The sequence below is a fragment of the Mesoplodon bidens genome (assembly GCF_964165515.1).
Source record: "Mesoplodon bidens genome assembly, chromosome: 19".
Classification (NCBI taxonomy): Eukaryota; Metazoa; Chordata; class Mammalia; order Artiodactyla; family Ziphiidae; genus Mesoplodon; species Mesoplodon bidens.
The window spans coordinates 24,805,488-24,830,276 of NC_138179.1; the positions used below are offsets into that span (position 1 = coordinate 24,805,488).

A 24,789-nucleotide genomic window follows, 5' to 3' on the forward strand; every position below is an offset into this window, starting at 1 on the left:
ATGTCACTGGTTCCCCTATCAATAAACACTGCAGGACTGCCACCCTCACCTTTTCTGGGGTGTTAGCAAATTTTACATTTCCATTTTCTTATACCCAAACAGCTCATCTAAAGGAAAGAAATGGTCTGAGTGCTTTCAAAACAGTATTGCATTTTGCCTACGTTACCCATTCTCTTCTGTTTTCCTTGTTTTTCAGAATGTAAGGCAGGACTCACCCCGATATTTGAAGCACAGCTGAGCTTAGCCATCCCAGAATTGGTTTTCTGTCCGTCTCTGGAGCCTGGAGTGAAGGGTGGCTTCTGCGATATCGTTGAGGGTCTCATCACCAGCATTTTTAGGATATCGTCCTTGGTTCCACGGCTTTCCCCTCAAAACGGCTCTCCCCACTATCAGGTACTGGATCTGCAAACATCCTGCCCTCCCATCAGATCTGGAGCCCCCTGTGAAGTGCTGGTGTCACCCGCCTGGTTTTGTCTTGCTCCCCTAGGTTGACTTGGAGGCCATGCCTGATCTGGCAGGCATGCGGGGCGAGCTGATGGGGCGGATGCAGGGCATGATGACCCTCTGCTGCGGCTATCGGAGCACCCTCAGCCAGTATTCCTACCTCTACGTGGAGGACCGGAAGGAGGCTCTGGGCCAGTTTCTGCTATATGGGCACATGCTCACAGCAGAGGAGATGGAAGCCCATGCTGAGGATGGCATTCCAGAGAACCCGCCCCTGCTCCATCAGTTCAAAGCGCAGATCGACTGCTACGAAAAGCTCCATGAAGACGTGAGCAGGCTGGAGCCCATCCAAGTGTTTGACAGCTGGATGAAGATTGATGTGCGGCCCTTTAAAACGTCTCTGCTGAATATAATTAAGAAGTGGAGCCTCATGTTCAAACAGCACCTTGTGGACTACGTCACTCACAGGTAACACGGTCCTGCTAGCTTCCCGGGCTGTCAGGAACACCATGTTTTTAATCTTCTTCACATTTTTCTCCATAGGCTCTTGGTTAAATTAAAAATTAAAACAGCTGGTTGGAGGTTCCAGGCTTTTGGACACCAGCAGTAACGTTAGTCCTGCCCTCCCATTTGTTCATCAGACCTGGCCTCGTTCTGTTTCGTTTTCCATTTGGTGCCCAGTGTGCGAAAGGCACTCAGTAAGTGGTAAATAATGTTAGAGACAATAATAGCAGATCTAACCTCCCTTCACAGCTCTGACTGTGAAATCTCTTTAAGCCTGAGAAGCTGAGGGGGTCTAATGGGCCTCTTAGATTTTATTTCTCCCACTTACTCCTTGTCTCAGATTATCCAGCTGTGAAGCACGGGAGCCCCTAAATCTACACACCCCTGATGCCTGCCAGTGCCACTCTAGCTGTGTGACAGATGGGATCTGAAATTCTGTCTGTTCCACCATAGACCTACACCACCCAGCCCAGCACCAGACTCTCTAAGCCAGAGCACCAACCTCTAGATAAATAATCAAGTTGGTTAATAGTCTCCCAGTTACTTCACCTTAGCCTTGTCCTCACAGGTCTGCCACAGGCAGAATCTCAGCTCCCAGCCCCTCCCCACAAAATCCTATGGAGTGCCATGGTCCCTCTGTTCAGTGATCAGTCTTTGGTGTATTAGCTGATGCTGCAGGGGAGCCCCCCGCCCAGAGTTTGGTGCTGGTCTTGCTTGCTGCTCAGTGATGTGGAAGGGAGACAGCCAAGTCGAGAATGCATCTCTCTACAAACAAATTCTGAGAGACTTTGCAAGGGTGATGGTTCTCCACTCTAGAAAAGCCACAGGAAATCATTTTGGGATGTTTCAAACAGGGCTTTCCAAGTGTTGTTTAAGAAGCAGCAGCCAGTTTCCCACACTTGAGAGGCAAGAAAGGGAAGCAATGGTGGCAGTTGGGGAGGTGGCAGTGTTGCCCCTGAATGGAGTACTGTTGAGGGGACAGCTCTGTGCTCTGTGGTCCCTCTCCATTAGCAGGTCTGGTGACCCAAGGACATGGGGACATGTTTCGGATGCAGATTTTATTATTATTTAGGTATGGCAAGGCCAACAGATCAGGAGATGACTGCTATTGAAAAGATAGTTTGTTAGATCCCAAGAGGAGGGGGGCACAGCACACCATGCAGGGCCAAATGGGGGGCACCAGTGTTAATCGGGAAGCAGAGGGAGTGAGGGGAAACATGGGCAAGAGCTTTTATTACGGCTTCCATGGAGAAGAATGGGCAAGACATTCTTCTCCAGGTTTAGGAGCAGGTTTAGGATTGCCTAGTTTTTTAAATAATTTTAACAGGCTCTGGGGTGTAGGGGCTGTCTTTAGTTGTCTGGTACCAGGCTGTGGGATTATAGGGCAGGTGAACTGTGGCCTGGAGAATGAGAGCCAGATGGAGGAGGTGGTTGGGGATATGGACTTTGGATTGATTGGCTTGCATTTAAAAGGCACAGTCAAAAGCAGGTTGTTTGCTATCTCCAGGAACTGGCTAACCTTGGGAGGGTCAATCCCTCCAGGGCCGACAAGGCCCCAAATGTCAGAGCATCAGAAACACAGGGTTGATACAGGGCACAGTGACAGCAGCTTCCATGTGTCCCTACCAGGTGAGGCTTCACAGGATGTAACAGTTGTTTTAACAGGGAAACACATGATCGAGCACCGAGAAGGCCTGAGTCCTCCTTGAACCCCTGTTTCCTTGTCTCTGAAAGAAGACAATTTGACTGGATTCCTGTAAGGTGCCTTCCAGTTTTAATAGTTGGTGATCCATAAACTGACTACTTTGCTACACTTTGGGAGAATGTCTCATTGTGTTCTCAAAGATTAGATTAAAAAAAAGAAATAATAAGAACAATAAGAAATATTTATTATTGAGTGTCTACTATGCACCTTGTAATTCTGTGATTTCCACCTTCTCTTAGTAGGTGTCAGGATTAATCCCACCTTGCCTTACATAAATACTTCATTTACTGACAGAAATCCAATCCTTCATTATCATCTGTCTTATTCAGCTTGGACTGATATGATATTGCAATTTGTAATAAGACATATATATTGGATTGGCCAAAAAGTTCATTCGGGTTTTTCCATAAGATGCCTGGGAAAACCCGAATGAACTTTTTGGCCAACCCAATATTTGGTCTTCATCCCTGTTTCTGGCAAAAGCTCCTATAACCCTTGTATTTCCTAAGTGGTGAGAGCCATAAAGGTATCTTTTGTTATGTTAATGGTAACTTTTGGACCTCACCTATGGATGGGAGGTGGTTGTCAGGACAACCAACCATGTGATTAGAGGTTGAAACTTTCAGTCTTATTCCCCAGAACTCCAGGGAGGAGAGAGGGGCTGGGAATTGAATCAGTCTCCAATGGCTGATGGTATAATCAGTCATACCTGGGTAATAAAGTCTCCATAAAAACCAAAAAGATAGGGTTTCAAGAGCTCCCAGTTTGTGAATGCATGGAGATTCAGAGGAGTGGTGCGTTCAGAGAGGCTATAGAAGCTCCACATCCTTTCCCATACCTTGCCCTGTGCATCTTTTCCATCTGGCTGCTCCTGAGTTATATCCTTTTATAATAAACCAGTAACCTAATGAGTAAACAGGTTCTCTGAGTTCCGTGAGCCATTCCAGCAAATTAATCAAATGCAAGGAGGAGGTCATTGGAACCACTGTCCTATAGCTGGTCAGTCAGAGGCAAGGTGACAACCTGGACTAGTCTGGGTCTAGTTGGGTCTAGTCTAGTTGGACTAGTTGGGTCTGAAGGGGGTGAGGCAGCCTTGTAGGACTGAACCCTTAACCTGTGGAATCTCCAGGTAAATAGTGTCAGAATAGTGTCAGAATTGACACTGTCCTAAGTTGTAGGACAGGCAGTTGGTGTTGGAGAATTGCTTGGTGGTGTGGGGTGCCCCCCTACCCACCCATAGGCATTGGAATTGGTATTAGGATCCTTGTAGCTGCCATAACAAAATACCACTGACTGAGTGACCTGAACAACACAAATTTATTTCTCACAATTCAAGAGGCTAAGAGGTCTAAGATCAAGATGCCAGTCAATTTGATTCCTGGTGAGAGCTCTCCTCCTAGCTTGCAGACAGCCGTCTTCTCACTGTGTCCTCACATGGCCTTTACTCAGTTCCTGTGTACAGATAGAAAAAGAGAGATCTCTCTCTTCCTCTTCTTATAAGGCCACTTAATCCCTCATGGGGGCCCCACCCTGATGACCTCATCTAACCCTAATTACCTCCCCAAAGGCCTCAGCTCCAAATACCATCACAAATGGGGAGTTGGGGCTTCAACATATGAATTTGTGGGAGACACAGACATTCAGTCCATAGCATCATCTTAACTCTCATCGCCATTCAGCTCTTTATGCCCTGATCTTACTCAGTCCCACCCTTGCCCTTGCAAAGCCCTCCCCTGTGCTCTTCCCCTGGACCTCAGGATCTTGCATCAGCAAAGTCCACTGTCCCTTCGTCTTCTCTCTTCCTTTTTTTGGTCTAACTGAAACCCAGCTCTCTCCTGAGGATACTGCTTCCCTGCAGCCCTCCCAAGTAGGGCTGGATTTTTCTCCTATATCCTTCTTACCACTGGACCTAGAGGTAGATGAGATATTCTTGCTCTTCATTGCAGCTTCCAGACCATTACACCTGGTCCTCCCTCAAAATCTCCGGCTCCACTGGAGTGAATTCTATCAGAAAGTACAACCTGCCACTTGTCCCTGCCACAGTCACCTGCCAAGCCCTTAGCCATTCCTCCCCTTCGTTGCAGGTCATGTCATCTGGCTCAGTCTCCCTTTCCCATCCTTCTGCTGATAATCATCCTCAGTGACTCAGCATCCACATGGAGCCTTCATTATACCTGCCTCTCATTTTCTTAACCTCTCTCTCCATTGCCCTTTCCTTCTGGCGTACCTCTGCTACCTAATTCTGTGTTTTGCCCTCAGTGACGTGGAAGGAAAGATGAGCAAGTACTTGCTTCCCCTTCAAAATCTCAGGTTAAAGCGTTCCATTCTCTGACCACCACTTGGTATCTTTCCAGCTCACTTACTTGGCAACGGTGCCATGCAAAGTTCTTCAGACCCATCAGGATTTCCAATCCATTGGTCCCAATGCTTTATCGGGATAGCTCAGTGTTTATCACCCTTGCTCCCCATTCCCGTTCCCACCTCATAAAACCCTAAATGTTTAAACTCAGTGCCCCACACCTGCACCTGAGCAATTCATCCTTGATGAAGGAAAAACAAACCAGTCTTCTGACCAACCTCATATTAAATTTATGAACATAAATTTTTTCATGAACATTTTCATAGATTCTTCCCAACTCCCGTAGACTCTTTTTTTCCTCTCTCCTTAAACCTCAAATATCCTCTCTGCCCTTATAGCCTTGCCTCTCATTTCACTGAAAAATTAGAACCAATCACAAGAGAGCTAACTCACCTTTCACCAACAAATCTACCATCCTACCTTCATTTGAAGCCATACATTCAACTACCTCTCCTGTTACAGTGAATAAGCTGGTTTTCTAAGTCCAGCTTCTTTCCTCTCATCTACTCGAGAACTTACTTCCTTAAATATTCCCTATCAACAACACCAGCTATTTTCATACATTTTCCACAGCATGCAAATATATTGTCACATCTGGCATCTTAAAAAAAAAGAAAGGAACACGGTCCCAGGAGTCCTTCCAGCTACAGCATCATTTCTGTGTGCCCTCCTTCAGAGCAAAATTCCTTAAAAGATGTGTCTATACTTGATCTCTTTACTTCTTCATCTTCCATTCTCTCTCTACAAGAAATTTTATTACAAAATGTAGCATATGGGCTTCCCTGGTGGCGCAGTGGTTAAGAATCCGCCTGCCAACACAGGGGACATGGGTTCGAGCCCGGGTCTGGGAAGATCCCACTTGCCGCGGAACAACTAAGCCCGTGCGCCACAACTACTGAGCCTGTGCTCTAGAGCTCACGAGCCACAACTACTGAAGCCCGCGTGCTTAGAGCCGGTGCTCCACAACAAGAGAAGCCACCACAATGAGAGGCCCGCGCAGCGCAACAAAGAGTAGCCCCGCTCACCGCAACTAGACAAAACCCGCCCACAGAATGAAGACCCAATGCAGCCAACAATAAATAAAATAAATTAAGAAAAAAGAAATTTTTAAAAATGTAGCATACATATGATTTAGAGAAAAATATTAAAATGAATACTCACATTTGCTTTATCCAGCGAAGAAACAGAACATTAGCTACATTTTAAAATTCCCTTATGTACTCTTCCCTGATTAAATCCCTCTTCCTCCCTACCAGATGTCACCCCTGCCCTAAATGTGAAATAATCCTTCCCATACTTTTCTTCATGGCTTAGTATATATATATATATGTATATACACACACACACACACACACAAGTATACATATATTGAGATTTCCATTTTAAAGCTATAAAAATGAAACATTGTTGCATACTATATATCCCTCTGTCCTGTTTCTTTTATTCAGCATTATATTTGAGACCCATCCACACTGAGAATATAGCAATATTTCATTCCTTTCCACTGCTGTAGAGTATCCCATCATCTGAATATGCCACAATCTATCTATCCATTCTGTGGTTGGTATGGTTGTTTCAGATGGTTTCACTAATATCAACAAGGTTGCTATGCATTCTCTTATACAGCTATCACGGTATCCATGAGCAAACATGGCTCTAGGGTGTATAGCTAGGAGTGGAATTACTGGGTCAGAGCACCTAATGACAACTCTTGATAAGGTGGACTCTTCCCCACGTCCCCATCACCTCTTGCTGCTGACAAACTGTTTACTGCTGGCCATTCCTCTGGGAGCTTAGTGGTATCTCGCTGTGATAGACATTTTACATTACTCTCACTATGAATAAAGTGGCTCATCTTTTTGTGTTTTTGGATGAGTCGTTATGCTTTCTATTCTGTGCTCCTTCATAGCTCTTGCCCATTTTTGTTGGACTTTATCTTCTCCCTTTTTATACTTGGAAGTGACTTATATATCTAATCCTTTGCTGATTGTACATATTACAGACTTAGTCTCCCGTTTTGTGGCCCGTCTTCCCACTCCATTTATGGTATATTTTGATGACAAGTTCATTTTTATGTAGCCAAATGTGTCCATCTTTCCCTTGTGTTATCTTCTTTTCTCTTGTTAAATAGATCCTTTCTTGTCCTGAGATCCTGATGATACTCTTCTACATCCTCTCCTACAAGTTTTATCTTTTGCGTTAAATAGCTCTTTGTCGGTCACTGCATTAATATGATGCAGTCCTAATTACTATAGCTCTGTAATAAATCTTGATATCTGGCAGGGCGAGTCCCTACCTTGTTCACTTTCATTAAGAATGTCTCAGTCATTCTCGGCCCTTCCTTACTATTTTACATACATTTAAAAATCATTTTGTAGAAGAAAAAATCCATTGGGATTTTGATTATACTTGCAGTAACTATAGATCAATTTGAGGAGAATTGTCATCTTTGTAGTAATGAGTATTCCTAAGAACATGTTATCTCTCCATTTATGTCCTTCAATGAAATTTTGTAATGGTTTCCTTTAAAATGATTTTCACGTCTTTCTTAAGATTTATTCCTTAATACTTTATTTTTTGTTTCCTAGTGTAAATGATATTTTAAAATCATATTTTCCATGGAAATGAATTGACATTTGTATGTCGATTTTGTATCAAGCAACTCTACTAAATAAGTTGTTAATTCTAATAATTCATCTGTGTACTCTCTGGGGTTTGCTATGTGCATAGTTATCATCTACAAATTTGTGATAATTTTATTTCTTCCTCCTCAGTCTTCTTTTTAAAATGCGTTTTATCTCTATTTCTTATCTGACCACACTGACTAGGACTGTCAGTATAACATCGAATAAAGTGGTGATGGTAAGTATCCTTGTCTTGTCCCCGATCTTAAAGGGGATACTTTAGGGCTTCCCTGGTGGCGCAGTGGTTGAGAGTCCGCCTGCCGATGCAGGGGACACGGGTTCGTGCCCCGGTCCGGGAGGATCCCACATGCCGCGGAGCGGCTGCGCCCGTGAGCCATGGCCACTGAGCCTGCATGTCCGGAGTCTGTGCTCCGCAACGGGAGAGGCCACGGCAGTGAGAAGCCCGCATACCGCAAAAAAAAAAAAAAAAAAAAAGGGGGATACTTTGAACATTTCATTACTTAGTATAATACTCTGTGAGTTTTTTACAGCTTCTCTTTATCTGATTAAAGAAGTTCCCTTCTAGTCCTAATTTGTTAAGAGGATTTAGCGAAAATGGATATAACATTTTATCAAGGACTTTTTCTAACTCCATTAAGATAATTCTGTTTTTTTCCCCTCAATATGTTAAAGTTGTGACTATATTATTTGGTTTCTAATACTGAACCAACCTAGCATTACTGAATTAAGCCCAACATGAAATATTGTCTTTTTCAATATATTCATTTATTGATTTTGTTTGCAGATATTTTATTTAGCACTGATGTGTCTGTTTTTGATGAAACTGGCTTTCAGTTTTTCCTTTCTATAACATCTTTGTCTGATCTTGCTCTGTGGTTTTGCTAGCTTCATAAAATGGGTTAGGAAGTAACCTTCTTGTTTATTATCTGTAAGAGTTGGTGTAAGATTGAAATTCTCTAATCCTTGAAAGTTTAAATCTCCTATTGAAACATCTGGCCTTGGTATTTTGCTTGTGGCAAGATTTTTACCTGTAATTTCTCTAATGTTTATAGGAATATTAAGGTTTTCTGTTCCTTAGGAAGTCATATTTTTCTAGGGATGTATCCATTTCATGTAAATCTTCAAATTACTGTCATGAAATTTATATTATGCTCTTACCTGTTTAATCTCTACAGAATCTATGGATATGTTCCTTTTTAGATTTCTATTCATTTCTATTGTGCTTTCTGGCTTCTTAATTAATCTTCCAAGAGATTTACAAAGAACAATCTTATGAACCCATTGATTCTCTTTATTATAATTTGATTTCTATTTTGATTATTTATTCTTTTTTTTTTTTTTTTTTTTTTTTTTTGCGGTACGCGGGCCTCTCACTGTTGTGGCCTCTCCCGTTGCGGAGCACAGGCTCTGGACGCGCAGGCTCAGCGGCCATGGCTCATGGGCCCAGCTGCTCCATGGCATGTGGGATCTTCCCGGACCGGGGCACGAACTCATGTCCCCTGCATCGGCAGGCAGACTCTCAACCACTGCGCCACCAGGGAAGCCCCCGATAATTTATTCTTTTATGTTTATTATTTCCTTCTATTTTCTCTAGGTTTATTTTCTGTCCTTTGGCTAAGTTAAGATGTGCGCTTTGCTATTCACCTTGAGCCCTCTGTCTTTTTTAATGTAACACTTAAAGTTATAAGTTCCCTTCTAAGTACAATTTTACCTACATCTCACAAGTCTTGGTAATAATTAAGCTCTGAATATTTTTAACATTCATTATGACGTGCTTATATATTTTTTTAATCTTAAAACATGGGTTCTTCTAGTTGCATTTCTGTCATTAATTTCTAACAATTGTATTGTGGTCAGAGAATGTAACATATGTAATAACAAGCTTCTGAAATTTGTTGAATTTGGTCAGTTTTTATAAATGTTCTGTGAATATTTGGAAAGAATGTGTACTCTATAAATGTTGGGTATAATGTTCTGTGCATGCCTATTTGATCAAACTTGTTTTCTTCAAACCCACTGTAACCTCGCTGCCTTTTTTTTTTGTCTGCTTAATTTATCAATTACTGAGATAACTGTGTTAAAAATCTTCCACTTTGATGGTAGAGTGTCAATTTCTCCTTGTAATTCTGTCACTTTTTTTTTTTTTTTTTTTTTTTTTTGCGGTATGCGGGCCTCTCACTGTTGTGGCCTCTCCCGTTGCGGAGCACAGGCTCGGGACGCGCAGGCTCAGCGGCCATGGCTCACGGGCCTAGCCGCTCCACGGCATGTGGGATCTTCCCGAACCGGGGCACGAATCCATATCCCCTGCATCGGCAGGTGGACTCTCAACCACTGCACCACCAGGGAAGCCCCTTCTGTCACTTTTTGTTTCATATTTTTTAAGGTTATGCTATGTGAGCATACAGCGTTTGATTTTTTATATATTCCTGGAAAGTTGAATCTTTTAGCCACACGTTAAAAATCTTTTATCACTAGCTATATTTCTTGTTTAAAGTGTGTTTTGTTTATATTAGTATAACAAAACCAATTTCCTTTGTATGACATTTGCCTGGTGTCTCTTATTTTATCCTCTGGCTTTCAATATTTCTGTGCCTTTATATTAGAAGAGATCTTTATAATTGGTATAGAACTGAATGTTTTATCTACCTTAATATCTTTCTTTTAACTGGAGCGTTTTGTTCATTAATGTCTATTGTGCTGTATTTGAATTCATTTGTACCATTTTATTGTGTCCTCTCTATTTGTCCTTCTTTGTTTTCTTTCTTGCCTGCTTTGGGTTGCATTTTTTAAAATATTTTCTTTTATTTTTCCTTTTTCTTATTCCATTTTTTCTCTTCTGCTAATTTGGATGTTGTGCTATCTAAGTCTTCTTTTCTAATAGTTAACCATAGCTATTTTAAAAAACATTCTTAAAAGGAATAAACTAATCAGTACTGTTACTCTTTTCACAACCAATACAAGGACTTTCGTTTGATCTCAACCGTTCATACATCAAATTATATTCTATAATTCCAAGTAATTTCAATTGTTCTCTGCTATTTATCTAAACTCCACAAATCATACTTTATTTTTATACACTCACTGTTTATTTAAATTTATCTACATATTTACCAATATCTTTGCTCATTCCATCTTCCTACATTACAGACACGCTATCTGAATTGTAGTCATTAGAAGGTCCGTTAATAAGGCTCTTTTGGTAAAACTCTCATTCTTTTTCTCTCCAAATGCATGTATTTTTCCCTTGTTCTTGAAAAAATTGATATGTGGAAGAGAGAATTCTAGGATAACATATTTTCTGTAAGCCTATTGAAAATATTATTCCATTGTGTCCTGGCTTCATTTTTGGTGTTGCATCGTCAGCCATCAACTTAGGGGTTTTTTTATTAATAGAAATCCGTCTTTTCCCTGCAGCTAATTTTAAGATTTTTTTTTCACTTTTGTAATCTGCAGTTTCACACTGAAGTACCTATGTGAGGGTTTCTTTATATTAATTTCACCTTGAATTTGTTGGGCTTCCTTGATCTTATATTTGGTGTCTTTCATTAATTCAAGAAAATTCTCAGCCAAGATATTCTCAGAGATTGCTTCCTGCCCATTCTCTCTATTACTTCCTTCTGGACCTCTTATTACACTTGTTACACTTATACACTTTCAAAGTTAACATAAAGGCCTATGGAAAATTATTGGCTTCTTTCTACTGGAATTGCCCACTAACATAGCACAGTATGATCATTTTTGCATTGCTAGAACACATATTAAAAGTTTCTTTTCACAAAATAATGCCATCACAGGCCATAATTTTCACATTATCCACTTAAATAAGTTTTGTCACTTCCTGAATCCATCATTCGATACAAAGGTCCACACACTATCACAGATTCTGGGCATATTTGGAAAGCCACTGAAATCACCTCCATTCCTGATTATGAGACAATGCTGAATTTATGCTTGAACATAAAGGCAGTTGGGGCCAGGGTAAGGCATGGTGACCTGTTGAGAATGTAAGAGTTTATCTAGGCTTCTGAAGGGTGATTCCTAAAGAAAGCATTTCTGTACAAACTGATATATCATACTTAAAAGGATGAAGTTGTTTTTCATAGTGAATCTTGAATAGATGTCTGGGAAACTGCAGGGAAAGCCTTTGCTCCTGGTGTGTGAGTCAGAAATAGTAAAGCAAAGCACCTAAACAAGAACTCTTTTGTCTTTTGACATATTAAATATTGCTATTTTATATTTTGCAGCTGAATTCTAGTATCTAAAATATTCACAGGTTTAATTCTGCTGGCTCTCACTCATGGTGACTTCTTTCCTTATGTGTTTTGTGACTTTTGATTATAAAATCATGTTCCTTGGAGAGTAATCCTTTGAGGATTGGATTCTTGTTGCATTCCTCCAGAAAGGATTTTCATTTGTTTCTGCTGGTCATCAAGGGACTCTTCCAACCCCAGACCACTTGTACCTCAACTTACAGTAGTCCATCTAGTGTCATGGTTAATTCAGGCGAGTTTCCATGCTGTCCCATACCATGCAGCCTGTTTATTTCTTGTTCACCCTTAATGGCGTTGCAACTTCACATGCAACTTCCTATTAGCTTCCTCACCTTGAGTGGGCCCTAGGCTTAATCACCTGTTCCCCAGTTCTCATAAAGAATCAGAGTAGGGTTTCTCTGGTGGCGCAGTGGTTGAGAGTCTGCCTGCCGATGCAGGGGATACCGGTTCGTGCCCTGGTCCAGGAAGATCCCACATGCCGTGGAGCGACTGGGCCTGTGAGCCATGGCCGCTGAGCCTGCACGTCCGGAGCCTGTGCTCCGCAACGGGAGAGGCCACAACAGTGAGAGGCCCACGTACCGCAAAAAAAAATAATAATAATAAAATAAATAATCAAAGTGAAGCTCAAGATCTCCAGGGTTCAATAGAAACTATCCTGTGAGAGCCAGCTTTGAACCTTGCTTACCTCCCAGGGTTCTTGCTTTCACTACATTTTCAGCTTCTGGAGATGCCTTAATTTCATGCCACCTTAGTGATGCATTTTTAAATGATTTTGAAATATGTGCTTAAGCATTTCTGTTGTCTTAGCAGAAGGGTCATTCATATTATCATGTACATCATACAGCTAGAAACAGAAATCCACATTCTCCAACGTATCCTCCAGTCAGGCCTTTATTAGACTGCTCGACTGAAACCAGTCTTGCCAAGAGCACCGATGATTTTCATATGGCCGCATCCAATGGTGATTATCAGTCATCGTCTGACTTGTACCTCTCTGCACTATTTGGTACCGCTGATCACTCCCTCCTTCCCAAACGGTTTCTTCAGGAGACCTTACTTTCTTGATTTCCTCCTTCGAGGTCTCCTTGACTGGGCTCATCTCCTCCAGGACTCAAAATGTTAGAACTCCTGAAACCTCGGCCTGGAATTTCATTTCTAGCCACAGCCATATTCCAGGTGATATTTAATCTAACACTTTGAATAATCTGTGTGCTGATAACTACCAAATTTATATTTTTAGCCCCATCTCTTAAGAACTCTAGACTTAAATTCAACTGCCTAATAAGTATCTCTGTTAGGTGTCTGGGAGGCATGTCAAACCTAACACATTTATTTATTTATGTTGACCAGGCCAGGTGGCTTTCAGGATCTTAGTTCTCTGACCAGGGATCGAACCCGGGCCCCGGCAGTGAACATGCCAAGTCCTAACCACTGGACCACCAGGGAATTCCCTAAACCCAACATGGGTAAAACTTATCTCCTTCCCTCTTCTCCCTCCAAAAAACCCCCAGTCTTCCCCAATTCTTCCCCATCTCTTTAAATGGCATCATCATTCACCCCATTGCCAGGAGTCCTTATTGATTTCTTTATTCCCTCACACCCCTCCCCCAACCCATTAGTGGGTTTATTAGCTCTACCTGCAAAACTGCCTTGAATCTGACCTCTCCTCATGTCCACCATCCGGGTCAAAGCCAGTATCTTCTGTCACCCAGACAACCACAATAGTCCCTAAATGCCCCCCTGGCTTCTGTTCCTGTCTCCCTACCCATGTCACTGTCACCATCATCATCACCGCCTCCAGCTGAAATCTGTTCTCCTCCATCTATAGTTCTTTTTGAAAACCAGTCAAATTATGCCCTTCTCCTACTCAGAATTCTCACACTTAGAATAAAATCTGAGCTTCTTATCATGGCCAGTAAGGCCTCCCAGTGTCTGGCCCTTTATCTGACCTCTTCTCCCTCGATGCTCCCTTCTGTTCTCCTTATGCTTCTGCTACCCTGACTTTCCCCTTTTCCTCAAGAGAATCAAACTGAATCCAGCTTCAGTGCCTTTACTCATGCTGCCCCCTCTCCCTGGAAAGCTCTTTTCCTGTTTCTTTCTTGGCTCACTCCTTCATATTGTTTACATTTCTGCTCAAACATCACCTCCATAAAAGGCCTTTACTGACCACTGCATATAAAATAGTTCTGACCTTAGTCTCTATGCCCTTATTTCATGGCACTCATCACCATGTGAAACTGTACCATTTATCTCATTGATCTGTGTCACATTTATTTTTCCCCCTAGAATGAAAGTTTCATAAGGACAGAGACTTTATCTTATTTATTATACTATCCTCAGAACCTGGAAGCAGGCTAGGGCTCATAATAGTTGCCCAATAAACATTTTTGAATTCAGTAATGAATCTCATTTAACTCTCACAATAACCAGTGAGAAAGAAATGATTTTTCCAATCTTGTAGATGAGGAAACTGAGGCTCAGAGATGTTAAATGACTTGGCCATGGTTACACATCTAGTAAGTGTCAAAATTAAACCCAAGTGTGTATGACCTTAGAGGCCATAGTATTTATTTTCAGTTTTTTAAAAAATAATTTGAAATTCACAATATAATTTGTAATATATTTACTTTGAAATAATTTCAGACTTACAAAAAAAGTTGTAAAAATAGTACAAAGAATTCTATTTTACCTTTACTCAACTTTCCCAAATGATAACATCTTAGATAACCAACCATGGTACAGTTATCACCACAAGGAAGTTAGTATTGCCGTGGAAGTAGTAACCTACTTAGTACAGACTTATTCACATTTCAACAGTTGTCCCAGTAATGCACCCTCCATCATGGAGGGCTAAGTCTTTGTCCTTTGCGACCTTGACACTTCTGAAGAGGGTCGTATCTTACCATCAGGATATGGAGAGTTTTCCATAATAATGCCATCAGGATATGCAGAGTTTTCCATAATAATACCATGAGGATGGAGAGTTTTCCATAATAATAGCTATTAATGTTGGGGAACTAAATAAATCTTCCTTTCAAGGAGTGAAAGGAGAATGGCTCCTCACATTCTGTTTGTTTTGCTCAGCTTGGCCGACCTTGAAGCATTTATAAAAAACAGCGAGAATGGCTTGCTCAAGAAAGTCGGAAAAGGAGATTTCCAAGGATTGGTTGAAATTATGGGACACCTTATGGCTCTTAAAGAACGACAGAGCAGCACTGATGAGATGTTTGAGCCTTTAAAGCAGACTATTGAATTGCTGAAGACCTATGGACAAGAATTGCCGGAAACACTGTTCAGGCAGCTGGAGGTCAGTGCAAAGTTTATGTTTTCTTAATGAAAGAAATAGAGGGAAAGTTTGGGGATTTCAGAGTGGGATGAGGTGGGTTGAAGTAAATGAAAAACAGGGCTTGGTGATAACTCAAGGTCCATGCTTTGGAGCTAAATGTGTCGCACATGTATAATGTGTACCACTTTCTCGAAACTCAATAAATATGAAACACTGTAACGCTGGACATATACGGGAGAACTGATGTGGATGATGTGTTTAGGTTCTTTTTCCAGGATTAGGGATGAGCAGAATTTTTCATTCGGAGAAAAAAAAGCAGGTCTGAGGAATGTTATGATGGTCTAAGAGGAGATGTGGGGCGTAAAAGGAAATAACTAGGCACTCTTAGAAAATGTAGAAAAGGGCCAGGGTTACTGGGTTAGAAGTTGAGGGCAAGAAGGATAGTGTTGAATCAGAAGTAGGTGATCGTCGGGAGAGTGGGCATCCAGGGAGCCAAGTCAAGGAAGGGTCGAACAATGCCACGGCATCAGAGCCTGGCATCGGGGCAGAGATGAAGACAGCCGGGTGCGTCCAGCCTCAGGACTGTGGGGGAGGGTCTGACCACACTGAGGTCTCCTTTGCAGGAGCTGCCTGAGAAATGGAACAACATTAAAAAGATGGCTGTTACCGTGAGGCAGCAGGTGGCCCCCTTGCAGGCAAATGAAGTGACCCTCGTCCGCCAGAGGTGCGCGGCCTTCGAGGCAGAGCAGCAGTGGTTCTGGGAGCGATTCCGCAGAGAAGCCCCCTTCAGGTATGCACCCAGGTTGCCATCACCGCTTCCTGGCCTTGAAGCATAGCAGCATCTTAAGTCCTGGTGATCTCTCTGTGGAGTTCACGTATTCTTTTAACAAGTGAAGACTAGTTACTAGTCTTCCCTCCCATTTAGGTCCACTGGTTAGACCCTGGTGCTTATGTTCACAGAGTACCACTGCGGCCCGTGCGGGATGAACAAAGACTGTACAAATACTTAAAAAAGTCTAGAAGCTTCTGTGTCTCCAAGTCTATAAAGGGATTGTGTGTGGTAAGATTACTAGGTTTTTATTAAACTGTTAGTATTCTAAATTCTCCCAGACTCCTGTTCTTTTGGTTTAAAATAGTGGCTGATAGAATTTTAAAATAATTTTGGAAGGCATTTCAGTAGCCTAATGGCAGGATTTGAAGTGATGGATTTACTTCAAGGTGTACTTTCTCTGCTTAGTAGTTAGTTCTCAGACTCCTCCCTACTTGTGGTCAGGGGTCTTTACACGAACAAAACAACTGTGGGATGGGCAACACCCATCCACACGTGCCCACGTGCACACACACACAGAAGTCCTTTTCTCGGGCTCACTGCCTGGGTGGAGAAATCTACAGGGTCTGCGCTGGTCTGCTCCTCAGCGTCGGGGGCTCCAGTCAGGGGTACCAGCCGGCTCTGTGTCTGCTGACATGCCAGCTGAAGTGGACACTCTCCCCTCAGGCCAGCTCCAGAGTTTGCTTCTGTTTCCCTAGCGGGCTTCCTGCTGGGTCTCTTCTGTAGTTTTGGAAGTCTCTAGACTGAAAAGTGCCCTATGTAAGGAGCAAGGGAGCTTTTTATTTTCAAGGGTTACTTACACACAGAAATCTGACATTGAGAGATAGACGCTAAAGCAGCAAACAAAATGGAAAAAAAAAATCACAGCTTTATCGGGAGGAAAGACAACATAATGATTAAGTACATGGACTCTGGATTTAACAAGACTGGTGTCTAATCTCAGGTCCACTACTCACTGCCTAAGTCAGGCAGTCACTTAATATCTCTTTGCTTCAGTTGCCTCATCTGTAAAGCGGGGTTAATAATAGTATCCACCTCATAAGGTTGTTGATAGGATTAAATAACGAATCTTTGCAAGTTTTTAGCATAGGACCTGGCACTAGGGTAACCAGCCATCCTGGTTTACCTGGGATAGTTTTGGGGTTTTTTTTTTCTATATTTTTTTTTTTATTAAAGCATAGTTGATTTACAGTGCTGTGCTAATTGGGACAGTTGTGGTTTTAACACTGAAAGTCATACATCCAGGGAAGCCCCTCTATTTCAGGCAAACTGAGACTTAGTCACCCCACCTGGCACACAGTGAGGGCCTACCTATTCTATTATTCATTCATCAAACATTGATTAAGCAGCTACTGTCTCCCAAGCATTACAGTTGGGGCTAGAGAGAACGAGATGAGTATGTCAAGGGGCAGGGGAGGACAGATGTGTAAACTGTACTTAGGATAAACGTACAACATGGAGCTCTAAAGCATTGAAATCACCTGGGGTCCAGTCTGTCCCACAGGCCAACTAAATCAGACTCTCTGGGGATGAGACCGGGCATCAGTAGTTTGTAATGCTCCCCAGGTGACTCCAATATGCAGCCAAGGTAGAGACTGCCTCCCGAAGGGAAGTAACTGGTTCCCTTTTAAGCAATCATTCCGGGGCATATAACTCCAAATGAGTCTGTGTCCCTTTAGAATAATTGCCTTAGGAGCTATGCCCTTGTTCCAAAGAAGCATCTATTGGTCAAAACATTTGTGGAACTTCTTTTGGGACTATTCCTTCAGAGTCTGAAGCACATTCTTTGGATTCTCCCTTGGGCATGCAGTTGAATTTCTGAAATTTGACACTGAACACACAGGGCCAAAGCTGGTGAGGCAGGTGGGCAGCCAAGCTGGGTATTCCTGCTCAGTGCTAACAACATCCACACCGAAGGCAACAGCCACAAAGGTAGTGATACTGATATCTTTACATCATCTGTCTCTTTTTTAAAAAATTTCTAAAAAGGAATTCAAAGATGTCTGGTGAAATATCTTCCCAAACAGACTCCCAAGACTGCCTGAACGGAACAGCACTCGTTTGCTGGTGTTTCTGTATGTCTGTTGGAAAGCTGGTATCCCTCCTTCCTAGTTACATCACGTGTGTATATTGATCAGCTCTTGTTGTTTTTTAATTTGATAGCTGCATTGGTTTTTCTTTCTTAGCACTTTTATTGATATCTGCTGGCTGTGAGGATATTGCTACCCTTAACTGGGTCTTGCAAATTCACATCTGTTAATTTAACATGCAGATGAATCTTTGCAAGAGACTACTTTGAAAAGAACTGCTCACAGCAGTGTGGAAAGCCAAACATTACTGCAATTTTGATGTTTTTCTCTTCTTGTCAAGAAAACTATCAAGACTAGAGCAGAATCGTGGATTTTTTGCTGAAGGGAATCTTCATGGGTGTCAATGCATGAGTTTGTTTCTTAGTTTCGTGTGCATGAATGTGTGTGTTTAAAATGTTTAGACACCGTGTGTGGCAAATGAGTTGAGTTCTGGTTCCTCCACTTTCAGATCAATTTCTAAAATGCATCTCTGTGAAGGCAAGTTTCTGTTCCCGATTAGATTATAGGTGAAGCTCACGCTGATCTTGTCTTTGGGAGGAAAAGGAAAGTGTGTGTCTCATTTGGCCCTTGCAGTCTGACAGGTGCAGGATGAAGTCAGGTCATTGGGGGAGGTTCTTTCTTCATGTTCAAGTTGAGTTTTTCTTCTTCCTTCTGTTCTTAATTCGAAGCTGTATCAGCACATTCCTAGCTGAGCTCTCTCACTTCTCAGTAATCGGCTAAATTATCATAGCCAGATTCAAGCCCTTCTCACTCCTCTCGAAATTGGAGACTCATTCTCCCCTTTGAGTGACAGGGATGCACCAAGCTTTTAGCGGCTCTCTTGTTCAGTTCCTGCCCTTGAGCACAGGCTTCCTGGCTTTAAGGAATGAATGCCATGTTATCCAGTCTCCGTACTCACATGAAGATCAGGATAATCCAGGGGTTTCTGGGTCAAAGCATTTGATCCCTATAAGCTCCAGTTCAATGGAGACCATCAGTGTTTCCAGCTGGCCAGCCACTAGATTCTGTGAACGGTGGGGAGAACCTTCCTAAAGACCTCCTCCCATTGGGTGCTGTCCTGCATGACAACCAGCAAAGCAAGGCTTTCCAAATAGCCCAGTGCAGCAAACGTGAGGAAAGAAAGGCCTTCATCTTCTTGTGCAGGGTCTCTTGTCCCTTCAAAAGTTGGAGAAAACAGTAGTATTAGTCATGAAATCTCTCAGGGACATATCAGTATCCTCAGACATGTCATTAGTTCAACTTGACCCTGTTCTTGCAGTTAATCTGACTCACTCACATGACTCAGGCTTCCGTAGAGCAGAAGCGGTTGTGTTCTCAACAGTGGAGTCAGCAAAAAATTATTTAAGTGCTAGGATCTTCAGATAATACAGATTCCCTGACCTCAAGGACTTACAGCCTCAGGGTCAGTTTCAAAAATGAATAACCAGACATGTCCATTGGGGCCAACTTTAACACCCACTGGGGAGGCAGTTCACAGCCCTTGCAGAAGCTGTGCTTCAGCCAATGGGCAAATGAGACTCAGCCATTTGGAAAAAAGAGGGGTGGACAGCGAAGATATTCCAGGCAAAGGAAGCAGAACATAGAGACACACAGGGGGATGAAAATATAACCAGCAGCTGGAAGACTGCATGTATGTGTGGCTGGGATGTAGGATGTGGGAGATGAGAATGGAGAGGTCCAGGTGACCAGGCCTTGACCATGAATGAGCACTGAGGAGTACAAGCATGAGAACAACACACATCATGGAAACACCAGTCTTGTGGCTGCAGAGAGCAGAGTGGAGCGAGATGGACTCAAGGTGGGGCCTCCGTGGGGTGGTGGGTGATTGCAACAGCTGGGTGCGAAGCAGGAGGACTGAACTGAAGCCGTGGCAGTGAGCATGGAGGAGGAGGATGGACGTGAGGGAGACTTAGGAGGGAGAATCAGCAGGATTGAGTGAATATGGGAGATGAGCAGGTAGAGAGCCTGGTGTAATTCTCCATCTTCCATCTGGACCAGTAAGCTGGAAGGGGTGTGTTCTGCTGCTTCTGAGATGGGACCACAGGGAGGGAAGAGCCAAAAGGTCACCAGGTCAGAGGGGGCGTGCTGAGTTTTATGGTACCTGTGGGGTATCAAGCACAGGTGTGTCACTGTTCCTTGTATGTGCAGGTACGGAACTGAGGTTGACATTTACCAGCTGCTCACTTTCCAAGAATTCATTTAAGTCACTTAGTCCTCTCTTTCTCTTTGTGCCTATGTCTAGGGCAGGCCCGAATCTGTACTTTTTCCAAGATCATACAGATGAGCACTGTATTTCCATTTCTCTTAATTATAGTTTTATTCATCCAGACTTTCCAGGCATTTCTTTTTTAGATTAAAACACTTTTGCATTATTATTTCAATTTCAAAGACTGACTACACCCTTTCCCCTCCTATTACTTTCTTGTTCTCACACTGTATTGTTCCCCCAGGCTTTGGAGAACTGCTTCAAGTTTATTAGGTACATTAATCAGGTCTGTGAATATCCTGACAGTTTGCACTAGAGCTTTGAAATAGGAAGAGGGTTACCTGCTCCCCTGTCTAGAGGTTCCTTTCACTACTTAGGTCAAATTAACTTTTATGTGTGCTCAGCTACAGGAAATGAAAGCCCACAGATTTAAACCATAAACAAAAATTATGCCACGGGGCAGATGAAGTTTGGAATTGGTTTGACAAATGATCACCTCCTACAAATATTTGAGGAACCGATATTGATTCAAGGATGTTCATGTGCGCTGAGGAAAGAAGAGTTAGGAAGATCATTCATTGTCTTGTGTGTCCACAGACCCCCAACACTCTGATAGTGCCTATCCTATCGAATATGCCTGAATTTTATTCAATTAATAAATTAAACAGAATGTGGGCTTTTAGAATTTGTCTGATTTATACTGACACCAAGTAGCTGAATTCACTTTCCAAGTTCACTCTAATGAAGATAAAAAGTAGAACCAACGCACTACACACTCCAACAATTAGTCTTTGGAGAGAATATGCAGAAGGAACCTTCATGCTTGGTACTCTTTCCTGTTGACCCACTTGCCACGAAGATGTTACATTTCTTTCCTTCTAGGTCTTTCTCTACTGCTCTCATAGAAGAGAAAGCTACTTGCCTATGTAGACAGAGGGCCCTCTTCAACTCTGAGAACTCCAACCCATTCTGAAACACTTGGGGACTGGACAACAGTGAAGACACACGGTGATAATCAGTCTCATTCTCTTAAGATGAAAATACACAACCAGGGCACATGAGCCAAAACTATTTAGATGGAACAAGCGGGAATCAAACATAGCAAGCATCAAAGTTAATCTGACACTAATTTAATGGTATGCATAACTGTTATTGTGTTGCATGGTAATTAGGCTTAAGTGGCAAGCAGTTCAGGTAAATGACTTTAATTAGGATTACTTTCCATCCGTCAAGTCAGATATTTCCAGAGACAACTGAGAGGAGAGAGAGTTCAAGAAAAGGAGTTTGTATGTCATTTTCTTCCTTTTTCCCTCCCCTCTGTACCCCACCAACCAACACACACACACACACACACACACACACACACACACACACACACACACACACACACACACACACACACACACACACACACACACACACACACACACACACACACACACACACACACACACACACACACACACACACACACACACACACACACACACACGATCAGAGGAAATGGCCAATTCTCTAATCACTCCTTTCCTCTCAACTTTCCCTTTATGTTGGACCCCGTGATACCCTATTCTGATTTTAGAGAAAGATGGTATTCACACTTAAGTCATGGTATACCTGCTATCTAGCCTTCCATGCACACAGAAACAAGAAGATCTGAGACTGATGATGGGAAGAAAGGATAAAGGGAGGCTGGGGGAGGAAAATGAGAGGCTCCTTGAACATTGTTCTGGGTGCTCCTGACCCACGTGGGTCCCTGTGCATGTGCGGTTCTTATGTTGGAGGAGAGGCTCTGCCGGGAATGCAGGTTGGAGGGGCTGCAGGGTAAAGGAGGCTCACGGCCGTGAGGACCAGGAGGAACGGTGGGGGCAGTGAGCACCCACTGGGGAGAAGAGGAGGAGGAAATGTGGGCTCGAGCTATAAAGCGCGATGTAGTGCTTATACGCATGCAGCGCAGAGCCAGAGGCTGCCGCAGGATGTGGGAGGAGATCAGGGGCAGCTTGAAGGAGGTACTTCGGAGATGTGGAGCCTGATAGGAGGCATGCAGCGTGGGAAAGCCAAGCAGTGCAGGCCCGCGGTGAGGGCTTTGTGCTCACACTGCAAAGTCCCTATCAGTGGTTCTCACATCTGGAGACACTGTTTCCTGAAGATGATGCAGGCCGTTAGCATGAGCCTCACCACAGAGAAGGATGCCGACCTGGCACATCAGAATCACCTGGGGAGTTTGAAAAATGCTGTTGCCTGGGTCCCTCCCCCAAAGATTCTGATTGAATGAGACCAGGGAGCAGCCTGGGCATGGAGATCATTTAAAGCTTCCAGGAGGCTCTAACATGCAGCCAAGACTGAGAGCCTTTGCCCTAGAGGGAGCAATGCCAGAGTAGGTCAGGGTTGGTCTCTGTCACTTACAGACCACCCACCACAAGTAGCTCCTGGCGGGAGCTTTGCCTTTACAGCCTCTGCAGTAACAGGACAATGCTCTTTTGTGTCAAGTGGGCTGGACGCCAGCAAGTGGAAGCAGAGTCTAAAGGGGGCTTGAACAAAGGGGTATTTCACACTGCACCTGGGTGGGGAGGTGGGGAGTATTTTTATTACCCTCTCAGATGTGAAGAACAGATCCAGACATGGTGTTCCTCTTGAATCGCCAACTGGTTATGTTCGTCCCACTCCAACCTACCCTGGATGTCTTTTCTTCCCAGGCTTTGGTGAAAGTCCCTGCCCTTTGCTAAAATACTAAGGATTTAAGGATTCGAGCTGTCATTACTCTGGTGATTCTAGGAGATGGCTCTTGTGTGCTCTACTTATAAAGGGAAAACATTGTGTTTTGTAGGTTTGATAGCACTGACCCTCATCAGATGCTGGATGCCAGGCACATGGAGATCCAGCAGATGGAATCCACCATGGCCTCCATTTCTGAGTCTGCTAGCTTGTTTGAGGTCACCATCCCTGACTATAAGCAACTGAGGCAGTGCAGGAAGGAGGCGTGCCAGCTGAAGGAGCTCTGGGACACAATTGGGATGGTGACCTCCAGTATCCATGCCTGGGAGACAACCACATGGATGGATATCAATGTGGAGGCCATGGACTTGGAGTGCAAATGGTTTGCCAGGCACATCCGGAACCTCGACAAGGAGGTCAGGGCCTGGGATGCCTTCACAGGCCTGGAAAGCACCATTTTGAACACCTTGACCTCCCTGAGGGCTGTGGCCAAACTGCAGAACCCGGCCATGCGGGAGCGGCACTGGAGGCAGCTGATGCAGGCCACGGGCGTGACCTTCACCATGGACGAGGGCACCACCCTGGCACACCTCCTACAGCTTCAACTCCACCACTTTGAGGACGAGGTCCGGGGCATTGTAGACAGAGCTGTGAAAGAGATGGGCATGGAGAAGATCTTGAAGGAGCTGCAGACCACCTGGGTCCGCATGGAATTCCAGTACGAGCCCCACCCGCAGACCTGCGTGCCTCTGCTGCGGTCCGACGAGGACCTCGTCGAGGTTCTGGAGGATAACCAAGTCCAGCTGCAGCACCTGATGCTGTCCAGGTACATTGCCTTCTTCCTGGAGGAAGTGTCAGGCTGGCAGAAGAAGCTGTCCACTGCTGACGCCGTCATCTCCCTCTGGTTCGACGTGCAGCGCACATGGTCTCATCTAGAAAGTATATTCATCGGATCTGAAGATATCCGGGCTCAGCTGCCCCAGGTACCTGCTGTGGTTATCCTGCTCCCTCTGTCCCACCCCTGAGTCAAGGGACGATCCCCCAGTTCCTGCATTCTCTAGACCTTTCCTTCTTTGCCTCCCTGCCTTGTCTTCACCCAGGGCTACCTCCAATAAACACTGACCTTCCAAGCCACCAAAAGTCAGGCAGAGGAAAAGAGAGAAAGTGAAATGTTTGCCAGCGAGTTTGTTCCTAATGTGTAGGAAAAAGAAAGGAGAAACTGGTTTTAAAAACAAAACCAAAAAAAGTGTACAGGAGAAAGGAGGTCAAAAATATGAGCTGCTCTTGGGGTGCTCCACACATAATTACAATGCAGGTATTGATTGGAAGTGAGTGTCGTTTCCAGGCAAACTCAAGTTCCTTCTCTGCAGCGAGCTGTTCTGTAAAACTCGGGCCTGTGCCAGCATGCTAAATACCAGTCTTCAGCTAAATACTAAATGAGGAATTTCTCTGAATATGCATTCTTCTCATTACTACCTTTCCTGTAGTTGCTTGCCCCTTGTAATTTGTCCTAATTAATGTGCATTAATGTACTTCCCCCCGCCAGTGGACTCTAATTCATTTAAAAAGAGATTTTCCAGACTTCTTCTGTCCCTCAGCACAGCAGCACAGCGAGTTCTCTGCTTACAAATTAGTTTGATTCCAAAATGTCATATGTTGTCCAGACCTTGTTTCAGAGTTAAAGCACATTCCATCAAAATATATTTTTCCAGCTCATCCCACAAATGCATATTTA

At 43.5% G+C, this 24,789-nt stretch overlaps 1 protein-coding gene across 1 annotated transcript in view; it reads left to right on the plus strand.

The window, feature by feature from the left end:
- The window catches only part of DNAH9 (dynein axonemal heavy chain 9), a gene marked incomplete at its 5' end in the record, with an annotated part of 303,352 nt that overhangs the window by 60,139 nt on the left and 218,424 nt on the right, over positions 1-24,789 (plus strand). The window contains 5 exons of the mRNA XM_081219032.1: positions 197-393; positions 488-912; positions 15,013-15,235; positions 15,838-16,004; positions 23,167-24,037. Of these exons, the coding sequence (XP_081075158.1) occupies positions 197-393; positions 488-912; positions 15,013-15,235; positions 15,838-16,004; positions 23,167-24,037 (1,883 nt within the window). The remainder of the gene's footprint in view (positions 1-196; positions 394-487; positions 913-15,012; positions 15,236-15,837; positions 16,005-23,166; positions 24,038-24,789) is intronic.